Raw genomic sequence first — 13,935 nt, 5'->3', positions numbered from 1 at the left:
TTTTTGCTAAATTATTTGATTAATAATAATAATTTTATATAGTAATTTTTATTATTAAAATATTATATTTATTCATTATAGATATATTTAAATAGGAATATAATTTTTTCATAGCCCTTTTCAAGCACTTGTTATATGTTCTTCCAATCCAAACTGCAGGTGTCCAACTCATACAACTCTAAATGCCGTCACAACATACTTAAGACCTTTCGTGATGCAATTCCCCAACTTAATAATGTCTTCATGGCCGCTTTTCATGCCCATTATAGTCCAGATATGGGCTTGTAAATCTGGTTTCCATGGGAACTTCTGCTACCTACCAGACAATAGTTCAATGGGAGGGTGTTTCCTTAGGGACAAATCAAATAGTTGACTTGTTGACATGTTTTTCGTTCTTGGCGGTTAGACCCCAGTTTAGACCCAAAGTTTAAGGCCCCTGCGCCCTCCCCCAGGCTTTTCTCATGGTAATACTCCATTTAGGTGGCGGGGAAGAGACCCGGATGTCTGAAGAGGGTAGCTCAGCAGTTCCTGCTCATGTGGTCGTGTTTCGGGACCAGAGTTATCCGGGATATGACGCTGCATAGTGCACCCAGCTTCGGTGAGTCAGGCTGCACTGTTTTGTCACAATCATCCTATTTGGAAGAGTAGATATGAATATTCTTTTAACTGATTTGATTTGTCAAGTTAACTAAAAGTTTCTCAATCCACAACACCAAGTGTCAACTTTTAACTAAGATGGCAGCTTTGCTAACTCTTGGCTTACACCACCTAGCTGTCTATGGCAAAGTAACTGAAAGAAGGGCCATAAAAGAGGTAAAGCCCCCCTCCCTGTCAGCTCTGTCTGTGAATATCAAAGACACAGCTGGTTGCAGTGTTTTGATAATGCAGCTCTCTGTACAAAACAGCTAATTACAAAGGCTAACCCCCACCAAGTCTTTCCCCCTTCTTCCCATTTTATGACCGGGCAGTATTGCGCCCAGTCCGCTGAATAGCCGCAACGTTTATTATGCACATAGTGGCTGGAGTTGCTAACACAATGCGAGGATTGTGCCATGCTCTTTATGAATTCTTTCCCCCATCTCATTCAGAACATGGACTCAAAGCATCATATGCTTCAGTAACTCTGTAGAGTTTATGGTTGGACTGCTAGTTCTGACTTGGTTTTGAGCTTTTACCATTTAAATGTGCTTCAGTATTGTGCCAATTAACAACGTCAAATCATTTTGTTTACTTGAAGCTTCGATTCAAGATTCAAATCGAATTGCATTTGATAGCTAATGCTTTATGGTCCACAAAGCCTTCATTTATTACTTGGACAGGAGACTTGAATTGGTAGAATACATTAACTTTTTATGGTAAATGGGATTTTTTGTATTGATAGGCTCATTCCATCTGATCCACCTCATGTTTGATGACTACGTACTATACCTGCTTGAGTCTCTGCACTGCCAAGAGAGAGCCAATGAACTGATGAGGGCTATGAAAGGAGAGGGGACACCAGGTGAGATCCATTTGATACAAGAAATAGAGCTGATCGCTCATGGCATCAGTTTGGAGACCAACACAGAAAGCTCATTTGTCATAAAAATAACAGTTTTCATTAGTTCAGTGGGTGACTACTTGAAGAGAGTTTCTACAGCATAAATGGCATACAGTCAAACCTCAAATATGATTTTTTTTAATTATTATTAATTTAAGCCTATAAAGCCTACTGTATTAAATTTGAGACACAAATTTCTATAATGCCTCTATAAATTATCAGTATGATCAAAACACTCAGTGTTGTACACATACCTTCTGTAATACACATTCTACATACGTTCTGTCGTGTGATTTATAGTTCATACTTTTTTAGCAAGTAAAAGGCCTTTAAGTAATTCTAAAAATGTCCTCCTTCAGGTCGATGTTCGTGTGTAGGTTAACTATGAAATTTACAGATTTTTATAAAGTAAAATAGAAATAAGTTTTATATTGTTAGTGATATTTCAAAATGTACACTTACTGGACTGAAGCAACGTAGGTTTACTTGATTATCCATGCAAGTATCAAATATGACACATCAAGCTTTTGAGAAACGAACAGAGCTTTGATTGTAAAACTAGATTCAGCATTGAAAATGTTGAATCAGAATCAGTCGGGTCTTGAAACATCTGAGAAGTGAAGTACTGTACTTGGTCGGCTGTCGGCATTGATCTGCGTCTGTGGGTGCAGTGTGAATTGACCTTGAGACATATTATTGGGACAAATGGAGTGACAACTGATATTTATATACATTTTCATGTAAGTAGTCTGCTATACTGTTCTCATTGATTTACGTTACAAATTATCAGAATTTCATCTTACTTTTTGGCCATATGAATATCAGCAGCTTCACCAAATTGCAAATTTTTGCTAATTTTTGAATAACATTTTGAATAACAATAATGAGGTGTTTTTTTTTCTCTTTGCGTATGATCTCCATATTCTCCTATTTCATACTATATGAGCCATAAAAGCTGCAAAAACACCTATGCAAACTTATTTTTTATTTTATTTTTTAAGATTTTTATTTTGTCTATAGGTTCAATATAAACTGTTCCATTTCAAAAACTGAGATATTTCTGACTATTGTTTCATATGAAAGACCAGCATGTAGGCTTGGTGTAGTGCTGATCTGTCTGGTGGAAGAGGTTGTCTAAGCTGGTTGACCAGGACACATCTGATCTGCTGGGGAATCTTACACCAGCACTCCAGCATGCAAAACGTGGTGATTGCAGCAGACAATCACGAAAATGTCTTAACTTTGACTTTTGTTTTGTACTACTATAGCAGATTCTGGGGAAGAGCTGATGCTCATGGGTTCCACACCCACATCTACGTCACCTGGACCCTTCTCTCCTGCCAAGTCTGTTCACTCAGTGGGTGTGCCAGCAGTAGGTTCCCCCAATTCAGCCCAGTCTCCAGAGTACACAGGCATATCAGCTACCACAGGTAAATAGTGTAGAACTGATTCTAAAACTCAGATCACACAACACAGTATCACATTCAACCGTACATTTTGCACAGCCCATTTCATGCATCCATTAAAAATGCATCTCACAGTAAGATAATTTAATTAACAAGCCAAACACGTTTCTCTGTATATGTATGTCTGTGTATGTGCCAGGAGCTGTTCAGTCATATACCTGGTCCCTTACATACACAATGACAGCCTCAGGTGGCAGCCCACCCGAGACCGGATCCCAGCTTTCCTGCATGAGAGGCGGACCCCCTCTATATGGCTCCTCATCTACCCACAGGATGCCAGTTTACCCACATCGGGATGAGCATGGGTAAGCCCCCAAATGAATGATAAGACATTAAATGATGTGCTGAATATGACATTACAGTGTGGATTATGAAATGTTTTTAGAGATTTGTACTCAGTACCTTTTTTTCTATACTGGCAGCTATAATTACAACAGCTACGCAAACCAGCACCATCATGCTATCCAAAGTCAGTACTCCAGTTTAACCCACGAACCAGGGCTGCCCACCCCTCTGCATTATTCCTCATACCACCGGACCTCCGCACAGGTTAGGCCCCTCCCACCAAAATGATAAAATCATACAGTATTATTTTATGATACTATTTTATCCACAAGCTCTGAACTATTTATAAAACACATGATTAAAGAATATAGTTTCACAATTTTGTCAGACAACACCTTCAGTTTCACAACACTAGGTCTGACAAAAGTTAGTCAGTTAAAATCACATTTATGATAAATCATAATTAGGGTTGCAAAGGGGTGGAAAATTTCCGGTAAGTTTCCAGAAACTTTCAAAAAAATCCCTGGAATATTAAAAAAAAAAACCCTGGAAAGTTTCCGAAATTTACTGGAAATTTTCCACCTTTTTGCAACCCTAATCATAATTATGACGCAAGTCAGAAACTGGCATACTTTAGATAATTATAACAAAACATCAACTTTTTGTCAATTGACTGTCATAATTTCAACTTTTTATCTCATAATTATGATTCATAATAGTTAAACTTATGACATACTAAGCCACAATTATGTGATATGAAGTCACAATGAAAAATTAAGTCATAATAAAGAGTCAAAATTATGACATACTACGTCAAAATTATGATATATTAAATTTTATCTAATAATTATTATAGTACTTGTAGTATATCATAATTTTGCCTTTTTTTATCTTAAGACTGTCACATTTGTCAACTTTATATTTTCTTTTTTTTTTTATCTCAATATCTCATTATTTTGATTTTGATGTTATCCACAGAGGTTTATGGATAGAGAATGCTTGCTTAGCTCAGTACACACTAGGGTAATAGGCTGAACTCCTGATCAGAAGTACAGGTCATTTAGCATATTTATTTAAAGCGGATTCACTTCTGAATGAGAACAAAGATGAAAAAGCTCAATTAATTGTCTTTGTTAAACCTCTAGAGAACCCTAGAGAAAAAAATTACATGTTTATAGGCTTTGATTTGATTATCAGGTACAGGAAAACCATTAGTCTGATCAGTTAGGAAATATATAGTACACTAAGAACAGGCTGCAGGCCTGTGCCAAGTTTGGTGGAGGTGGCCTGAAAGCTCTAGGAGGAGATACAGAAATATTTGCATTGGTTTACTGAATTGTGGACAGTGTGTTTTCTCAGTGTGTGAAATTTTAATTTTAGTATGCAGATATACTAAGTGTATACAAAATGCTCATGCTGCATGCTACTAGATCAGAAATGCTATTCTGTGTAGTGCTTGAGATAGAGAGAGCATGAATGGTTGAATTAAACTGTTCGGTTGTGGATGGAGAGGCAGGAATCTGCATCACATATATTAAAAGTCAAAGCGGGTGTGATGGTAATTTCATGTCAAGAGCTCTCTGGCCCAGCCTGCCTTTGTAATGTGGGATCAGCTGGGCCTCAGAGTTTCAGAAGCAGTGTTGCTGAATTCTCTTCCACACAGTGGATGCAGACTCTGAAAGGTGGACCGGCAATATTTCCATCCCCTGAATGTAAGCTTTTCCATATTCCAAGCTTTCCTGATGCACTGGTGACTTCATGTGCCTGTGCGAGTCATGAAAATGATGAAAATAAATCTAGGAATTGTTGGATTCAGTAGGGGTTGAGGCATCAAAAGTAACTAGCTGTTTTATGGATGGTAATATTATTACTGAAATCTTATTAGTAATTAGTTACACTACTAGTTACTGCTAAAAGTGATATTATTACAGTAACTAGCTACTGCCCAACACTGAAGCCAAGAGAACCCCCCGATACACACACTCAATGTCTCTCTACTGTCTACTCAGTGACCGCCTCAGACAGCACAACTAGCGACCAGAGATCCAGATGGAAAGGCGTTTATTAAAATATTGTTATTCAATGGTCTCTTTTCTCTGCATGAACAAGAGGTCACCAAGCAACACATCTTGGTCTCTGACCCTGCCTGACTTTTTTCCATGCCGCAGCCGTTCATAAAAGCTCTGACTGTTGACAGTTTCTATTTAGAGAGCACTTATAGATTTTTACTTCCACTTATTTTCCGTCAACTTAAAATGGATACAATGTCCATGCTTTGTTTGATACGGCTACTCTGAAGGAGGCAGTAGAGAGGAGACAAATGAAGATTATGCTGACTTCCCCAGAGAGAACAGAGTGTTTTATATAGACATATCTTGAGCTGACATGTTCAGTTTTGTTTTTGGTCTGTTACACACAGCAACAAAAATACCTTTTTGGGAGTCTTTTAAGAAAAAGTGCTATGTTAACTTAAAAGACCTTTTTCTTCTATGCATCCAGAACAGATGTTCAAATTATGCTGCATTTTTGCACTTCTAGTTAATTATTAGATAGTCTGGCATCGTCATTTTAACAGTAAAAAAATGTGATTGAATAACATAGGGGAAGAATTGATGTCAGTTTAGTCAGTTGTTCCTGTCAGATGTTTCTACATTTAAATAATAATAATAACAAAAATATTATTAATTATTGTTATTATTATTAGTAGTAGTAGCAGTAGTATGGCATTTCTTTATTTTGATTTATGATTATAATACATTTACATGTAGTCACTTAGCGGATGCTTTTATCCAAAGCGACTTACAAATGAGGACAATGGAAGCAATCAAAATCACCAAGAGAGCAATGATACGCAAGTGTTATAACAAGTCTCAGTTAGCTTAATGCAGTACACGCAGCAAGGTTTTTTTTTCTTTTTAATTATATGATAAATAAAAAGAAAACCGATAGAATAGAAAAATAATAGAGCAAGCTAGTGTTAGAGGCATTTTTTTTGCTTTTGTTAATTGTATAATAAATAAAAATAAAACAAATAGATGGGAGGGAACATTTAATTTAAAAGTCAGTGAAAGTGATTTTTTTTTTGTGAAACAAAAAATGTATAATAATAATAATAATAAAAACTTTAAATAATTATTCTTATTCGTCGTCATCTTATTATTATCATTAGTAGTAGTATTGTTCATTTTTTTTGTTGGTTTTTATTTTTTACTGATATTGCTGTTATTTTTATTATTGTTATTATTATTATTATCATTAAAAAATGAAGAAATACCATACTACTACTAATCATAATTATTACTACTACCAATATTTGTTGTTTTTTGCTGTTATTGTTATTATTATTAATGATATTATTATTATAATCATTTTCATCATTACTTTATTACATATTTTTGTGTCTTGTTTTTTGCTGTATTATTATTATTATAAATATTTATTAATAAAGAAAAAATTGATACAGTGATTTGACTGTGGTTAAGGGTGTTTTAGGCACTTTGTGTTGCAAAAACACTCCTTATGCATGGCCTCAAAAAAATGTCTTATTGCTTTATAAACATAAAGAAAGAAAATGAGGTTTGTTTAGAAAATGCGCCACATGAGCCACTACTGATATTTTGTAACAGTCCTCATGCATGTTTCTCTCTGTCTTTTAGTATCCACAGATGTCCAGAATGGAGTCCTGTTTGATGAGTGGGTCTCCGCTTCTACATTCGAGTGCGGTGACCCCCCGATGGCCGGATGTGCCCTCGGCCAACAGCTGTTACTCCAGCCCCACTGTCCACACGTCACGCTACCCCACCGGAGACATGTACTCCCCTCTCGCCCCACGCAGGAACTCTGAATATGAGCATGCACAACATTTTCCAGGATTTGCCTATATTAATGGGGAGGCAACGACTGGGTGGGCAAAATGATTGTACCCTTCCGAGAGTCTCCGTCCAAGAGACGATGTCTGCATGTGCAAAGCTGTGTGCAAAGCTGGACAGATAAACCAGCGGCAGCCCATATTTAACATAATTACAAAGAATGTATTTGAGTGGGAATGATGTGTCAGAGATGTTTTTATTGGTATGGTCAGTGTTTACAGTGCAAGCTGCCAATGAAACTCTTTTTGAATTGCAATCATTGTGAGAGTGCAAAAAGGCAGTGTCCCAGTTGTGCCTTTCCCTGCCTGTTTCTCATTTATCTCTCATGAGCATTATAGGCCACTCATTAATTTACTGTGCAAAAACTTTGGTTGCTGCTGAGTTTGTTTCAACGTAAATATGTACGCATCTCACGGTGTTCTGTTACCACAGACTGGGTGTTTGACGTCAGTGATGTTAATGACACCACAGTGGTGTTTTTTTTTGTCAACATCAAAGTGTGCTATTTTCCTAGCATAAACACAACACATTCTCAGAACCAGGAAGAAATGCCTTAATATTTTATCTCAGAACGCCCTCTTGGTCAGCTGCCAGAATACGTACGTCATAGGAGTTCAAACAAATAAAGGCCTCTCATGTCAGTACTTATCGCATGCGAACGTAAAAATAAGATTTCTCATTTTACACAAATGCAGAATTACTCCAGTGTGAGGCTGGGGGAATATTAGAAATCTTTTCTGTAGCTTTGTAACATTGTGTCCCTTTGCATTGTTTATCTGTGTTTGAACTGTATATCCAGTTTTGTATGATGTTAAGAACCGAAAAGTGTTAACCTAGGTTTGTGTGTTCTTGAATGCACTCAAAGGTACTGTGGACCTATTACCCTATGGGTAGGAATAAAAAGGAAAGAATATGAAAATGTAACATTTATTATCTTTAGTCACTTTCTCTTGTAAATAAAAGCACTCAGTAACTTCTGTGATGACAGCTGTTACCATGTAAATGATATATGTGGACTTATTTGTTGCCACATAAAGATTTTTTTAAACCCAGTTCATATTATGTCTTCTATTTGTGTTTTTTTTTTTTTTACTCTGTATGTCTATATGTTTGGAATATATAAGAATTTCATTGTACATGTATATTGCTAAATATACAGCAAAATAATACTGACAGGACTGACATGGACACTAATCAGGCATTGAACTAATCAATATTGCACTTGTTAAATTTCAGAATTGTTTAAATTGTTAAACCAGCTCTGATAGATCAAGTCTAAGAAATCAGATTCATGCACTCAATTACACTTTTTAAATGGTCACGCACTGATACTTTGATTTAAATATGCATATTTATTTATGTGTGCATTACCATTTCCACCTTGCACTAGAAAAATACCTTAAACCTCTCAAGTATTAATTGAAAAGGGCATTTTAATTAAATGTAGCATAAAAAGAAATGTATGAAAACTGTGAAGGTCAGAGTTTGATATTTCGCAGGAAGTATATGCATGCAAACCTTCAGATAAATCCTTCTATGCTCTTTAATGAAGATGCACAAGATGCAACTCATTATTGAAGATGATATATATTCTATCGAAGTCATTTTAAAGGCTGGCCCAGAAAACTTATTCTAAACATTTACATCTATGCATTTTGCAGGCATTGTCCAAAGCGATTTACAAAAGAGGAACCTAAACATAATAGCTATTGCATCTATTTCCTGTTGGAAAGTCCATATGTGTTTTGGGAGGATAGTTGCTGGTCATTAGTTTACCCAGTTGGTAGCTGATTTGTTGTTGGTCACCCTGCACAAGCTAATTACCATCAACAACCAGCTATCATCCTAAATTAGATTTTCCAGCAGAATGGAAGTTTTGCTGTTCTGCCACCATAATTCTTCCAGTTAAATATCATTACATGGCCTGGTGAATTTGGACACCATCCAGGCAGCTTTGAGGAAATAAATATATTTGCCATGTGCCTTAAGGATTCTTGTAAAAGTCTGAGAAACGTGACGTTTGACGGGTGAAACAGCTGAGAGAAACAGAGGAGGTGTTTAACTCTCATCCGTACTGTTGTTGTAAGAAGGGCTGCCAGTGTTTGTAAGTGGACGGCAAAAGCAACATTCAGAGATGAGTTTGACTACTATTCTGTCAGAGATCGACGGTGGAGATGACAAGGGAGTTGAAAAGCTTTTGCAGAAGTATAACACAGAGGTAAAGAGGCTGCTGTTAGCTTACCATCTCATGTTGTTTTAATGCGCGCTAGCAGTGGAGATATTAGCGAGTTAGCCGCCCGTTAATCTCAATATACCCGGTGTGTATGAACCTACAAAAAAATGTATGATCTCAGTGCAAAAATGCTTTGCTTCTGAACTTTAAATTTGTATTTGCTTTGTATTTAGTGATTAAAGCCACGAGGCATTCGCTTTGGGATCGTAAACTAGCATATTCCAGCTGTTAGCCATGATACCAATTTGATACACCCAGCTTGACTTTCAAACAAAGATGCCATATTTTGCCCCCATGAATGAGCAGTGTGTGAAATCTTTTAAGAAAAATGGTCATTTCAGACGAATAGAGTAGAAATGAACTGTTGTGTTTGATGTTAATAGTTGTGAAAGGCTAAAGTAGCTTGACATCTGTCAGATACGTAAAAGAAGAAAATACTGTTGGAAATAATGTTGTTCTAACAGGTTTATCAACCTCTGTATGGATTCTTCTGATGTGAAGAGCAATTTTAACCTCATATGTGGTGTTTACCTTATTTTAATGATGCTGAATTTCTGGAGGAAATCTCAAGAATACAGGATTTTCCTGTAACGTTACCTATTCCTATAGGAACAGCCATTGGTAAACTAAACCACTGTTAGTTAAGTTGTAGTTAACAGTTTTCAGAAAGAGACTGGTACTGTTACTGTGATTCATGAAATTCATCATGGACGATCCATACCAGCTTAAGGAAAGTACTCCTTGTTAATAGGATAACATTTGTGTAAAATATCGCCATACTTGCCCTGATTAGTACTTACATTAACAATATAAAAAATTGTTTTGTATTACAGGTTTACTAAAATGTCATTTTTAAATATGCAACCCAGGCATTATCTTATTAAAGCACTAATTTTCATAGGCCTATATTTCCAGAACACAGATCTGAATATGTAATAAAGCCAGATATAAAACTTTTTTATAAACCATTAAAATTCTGCTTTTACAGAGATTTTGGATATCTCTTTTTATCACTCCATACATCAGATAATACTGTCAACAGCTAGGAAAAAAATAATGATTTTAGGAGTGAAATGTAATATAAATCAGGCAAATTATATATTAACAAACCTCTCTGTTAAAAAAAAAATGTCAGAGCAAAATTTTGTGTATGTAATTGCTGCTGAAGTGGTGAATTCTGAGTCAGTGCATGGAAAAAAACGAATTTTGAGAAAACGGCCTTTAAAAATATATGTATTGTAATTAAAATATAAAGTGTGATAATGTAAACACTTACAGTACATGTGTATCATGGATGTTTTATGTTTAGTAGTATGAAAGCAGACAAGGAAGCAAAAAAAGGAAGCCCAAAATTGACCAGTGCATAAAAAAAAAAGATTTTGCCTGCAATGGCTTTCCTTAAAGTGGCTACGCTAGTTTATGGAACATCATAGCTGATCAACCAGCTTAGACCAGATAGAAATCAGCTACCAGCACAGAATTAAGCTAAATTAGTGAACTGTTTTACTCATGTCTAGCTACTCTATGGTTTGAGATGGATCCAAGCATGGGATCTGTTTATCTCAGATTTATATTGTCTCATGTCCTGTTGACATTTCATTTCAGAACAGACACACATTTGCCTTTGACCACAAAGAGGAGAATGCACGAATTGTGAGTAACAGATTTATGGTCTGTTTTGTTTTGTATTTCAAAACGATCTCAATTTGGTATGTTCCTTGTCATTTCAGTACCTTGTTTTACTTAAAATGATCAATGACCTCTTGTGCTTTGTGGTCCCTTTTGCAGAAATTTTGTCAGGGTCTTCTTACAGTCCTCCGTCGATCGGATCATCCACTTTGCCAAAGCACTTGCCTGGAGACCCTGCGCATCCTGTCCAGAGACAAGCGTGTACTTGGACCCGTAGCCACCAAAGAGGGCATCCTCACTTTAGCAGGATTGGCCCGGATCCATGTGGTGGGACACGACGGAGAGCTGTTAGAGGAGGCGCAGTCAGCAGAGGAGGAAAGGGTTGTGGTGGAAGCCCTCAAGTGCCTGTGCAACGTGGTGTTTAACAGCGTGCCGGCACAGCAGGTGGGCACTGAAGTGAAGTTGGCAGAGGGCCTGTGTGCCCACTTGCATTCGGTCAGCTCGTCCCATCATGAGGTGGGCCTGTTCTCTCTTCGGCTGCTGTTTCTGCTTTCCGCCCTGCGGACGGATGTGCGTGGCATGCTTCGGAAGGAGGCGGGCGCGGTGAGGCTGCTCACTGACATACTGGAACGCACCCTTGACGTCCATTGGGTGGGGCCATATGAGGCCACGCCCCCTAAACCAGAAACCCTGCCCATTTCCCCAGAAAACAACGAGCTTGCCATGGAAGCCCTTAAAGCTCTGTTCAACATCACTATGTCTGATTCCAGCAATGAGGTGAGAGTAACAGTACTTGTAGAACAGCAAAATAACATTTTATATCTATTTTACTGTGCCTTTTACAAACCTGCTGCTAGATTAATTTACATCTACGTATAGTGTGTAGTTCACAGAAATTAACCTAAGGAAAGCCTGACTATTAAAGGGATAGTTCACTCAAAAATGAAAGTTCCATCATCATTTACTCATTTGCAAGTTGTTCCAAACCTGTATGAGTTTCTTTCTTCTGCTGAACACAAAAGATGATATTTTGTTCAGGGTATCCATTGACTTGCATATTATTATTTTTAATTCAATGGAAGTCAGTGGCTACTGTCAACTGTTTGCTTACTAAGATTCTTTTAAATATGCAAATATGCTTCAGTTTCCTGCAATGTTCCCTCACGTTTTTTTTTCTTGCTGAGCAAAACCGTTCTCTATTGGGCGGACATTTCGGCCACTTGAGCAAAAATATTCTTTACACCAGACTTGTACAGTGCACACACGTAAAAGTGTGTAACTTTTAACTTTAATGTACCATTTATATTTGATTTGACCCTTGATGTAACTAAATAATGCACATTTTAGGTTACCTGAGAAAACATTTTGTAACACTTTAGAATAGAGAACACATGTTCACTATTAATTAAGAGTTTTCCCTCAATAAACTCCTAATTTGCTGATTATTAATAGTTAGTAAGATAGTTGTTAAGTCTAGGTATGGGGTAGGATTAAGGGATCTAAAATACGGTCATGTAGAATAAGACCTTAATATGTGCTTTATAAGTACTAATAAACAGCCAATATGCTAGTAATATGCATGCTAATAAGCAACTAGTTAATAGTGAGAATTGGTCCTTAAAATAAAGTGTTACCAAACATTTTTTACAGCGCTGTGTTACCAAGAAATTCTATTAAAAAAATAAAACAAAAAAATTAGAACAGTTCAGTTCTTTGTTATAATATAATATAATACAAGATATGTATGTATTATAATTAAATGTATTATAATTAAAAATGAAGCAGATATTTCTAATTAATTCCCTTTTTAAGTTCAATTATTTATTAGGTTTATAATATAATATAAAAACAAACTGAAGTATTTAAACTGATAGAATAGAATAGAATAAAATAGAACAGAAAACAAACTGAAGCATTTAAACTGAGATCTGTAAACTAAATATTTTTAAAAAACGTGAACATGTAAATGCTTGTATAGTTATCTGAGTAGAGTTTAGAGTTGTACACCTGTGTGTGTGACTGTAAATGTCTCGGAGTTTTTATACCGTTCTGAGTTCATCATCCACCACTTTCCACCACTTAATCAAGCCACTCTTCTTTAAAGCATGATGACATTTTATTTCACATGTCATTACGTTAGCGTTGGCTGTCGTGTTGAGCTATGTAGTCCGCAAACATTAAAGTATTCGATTTCTACAGCGACTCATTTAGCGCACATCATTCTCTTTCGATGAAACCTGTAAACCACATTCACCGGTTCTAACTCTATAGCGACACCAACTCTATAGTGGTTTGCCCGAGCTTTGCAATTATTTCGCATTTACTAGAATTCAATCAAATGACTTTGTCCTACTCATTTTTTTTGTGTGTCCTGTGCGTGGCATATTATTTCAGCTTAGAGGGAACATTGGTTTCCTGTTATACTGCTGTTGAATAATTGGTGCTGAGTGGAGCCAGTGCTTTTGCCCCCATTACAGTGAAGGAAGACAGGTTTCTTTCTCTTAAATAGGTCATAGGTTCATTGGCATTAATAATTTTAACATACTATCTAGCTTTATAATATCTTCTGTAGTGTTTTGGCCTCTTTTTCTTATTCTTTGGTAAGAATCTTATGTCTCTGCATCATTGCGAGTGCGACCATTGTTGTTTGACATTCTAGGTTTATGTGCAATATGGTTATAAGTCCTGCATTCTAAATAAAAGTTCTAATGGCTAATTGATAAAGTCATTGCATCACTCCAGCTGCATTTTTTGACTAGCTGGCAGATTCTCCTTTTTTTTTTTTTTTTTTACTTTCCTTAAAAGGTGCTTTTATTATACCTCAAGTCCTTTGGCTTTTTGATGCAGAGGTTTACTATATTTTAAATGCTAATATTTTAAAGGGGTCATATGATGCTTTTTTAAAGATCATTA

General features: G+C 36.4%; 2 protein-coding genes across 2 annotated transcripts in view; both read left to right on the top strand.

The window, feature by feature from the left end:
* The window catches only part of LOC107672333 (transcription factor RFX4-like), a 20,562-nt gene extending 12,369 nt beyond the window's left edge, over window positions 1-8,193 (top strand). The window contains exons 12-17 of the mRNA XM_016465480.1: window positions 481-598; window positions 1,382-1,501; window positions 2,809-2,970; window positions 3,146-3,311; window positions 3,429-3,555; window positions 6,948-8,193. Of these exons, the coding sequence (XP_016320966.1) occupies window positions 481-598; window positions 1,382-1,501; window positions 2,809-2,970; window positions 3,146-3,311; window positions 3,429-3,555; window positions 6,948-7,208 (954 nt within the window). The 3' untranslated portion in view covers window positions 7,209-8,193. The remainder of the gene's footprint in view (window positions 1-480; window positions 599-1,381; window positions 1,502-2,808; window positions 2,971-3,145; window positions 3,312-3,428; window positions 3,556-6,947) is intronic.
* Window positions 8,194-8,920: 727 nt separating this feature from the next.
* The window catches only part of LOC107672297 (synembryn-B-like), an 18,018-nt gene continuing 13,003 nt past the window's right edge, over window positions 8,921-13,935 (top strand). The window contains exons 1-3 of the mRNA XM_016465436.1: window positions 8,921-9,378; window positions 10,999-11,046; window positions 11,182-11,799. Coding sequence (XP_016320922.1) covers window positions 9,295-9,378; window positions 10,999-11,046; window positions 11,182-11,799 — 750 coding nt within the window. The 5' untranslated portion in view covers window positions 8,921-9,294. The remainder of the gene's footprint in view (window positions 9,379-10,998; window positions 11,047-11,181; window positions 11,800-13,935) is intronic.

Source organism: Sinocyclocheilus anshuiensis, unplaced genomic scaffold (genome assembly GCF_001515605.1).
Source record: "Sinocyclocheilus anshuiensis isolate Anshui unplaced genomic scaffold, SAMN03320099.WGS_v1.1 scaffold997, whole genome shotgun sequence".
NCBI classification, from domain to species: Eukaryota; Metazoa; Chordata; class Actinopteri; order Cypriniformes; family Cyprinidae; genus Sinocyclocheilus; species Sinocyclocheilus anshuiensis.
The sequence above is the reverse complement of the archived record's forward strand: the minus strand, read 5'-3'. Positions and strand labels throughout refer to the sequence as shown.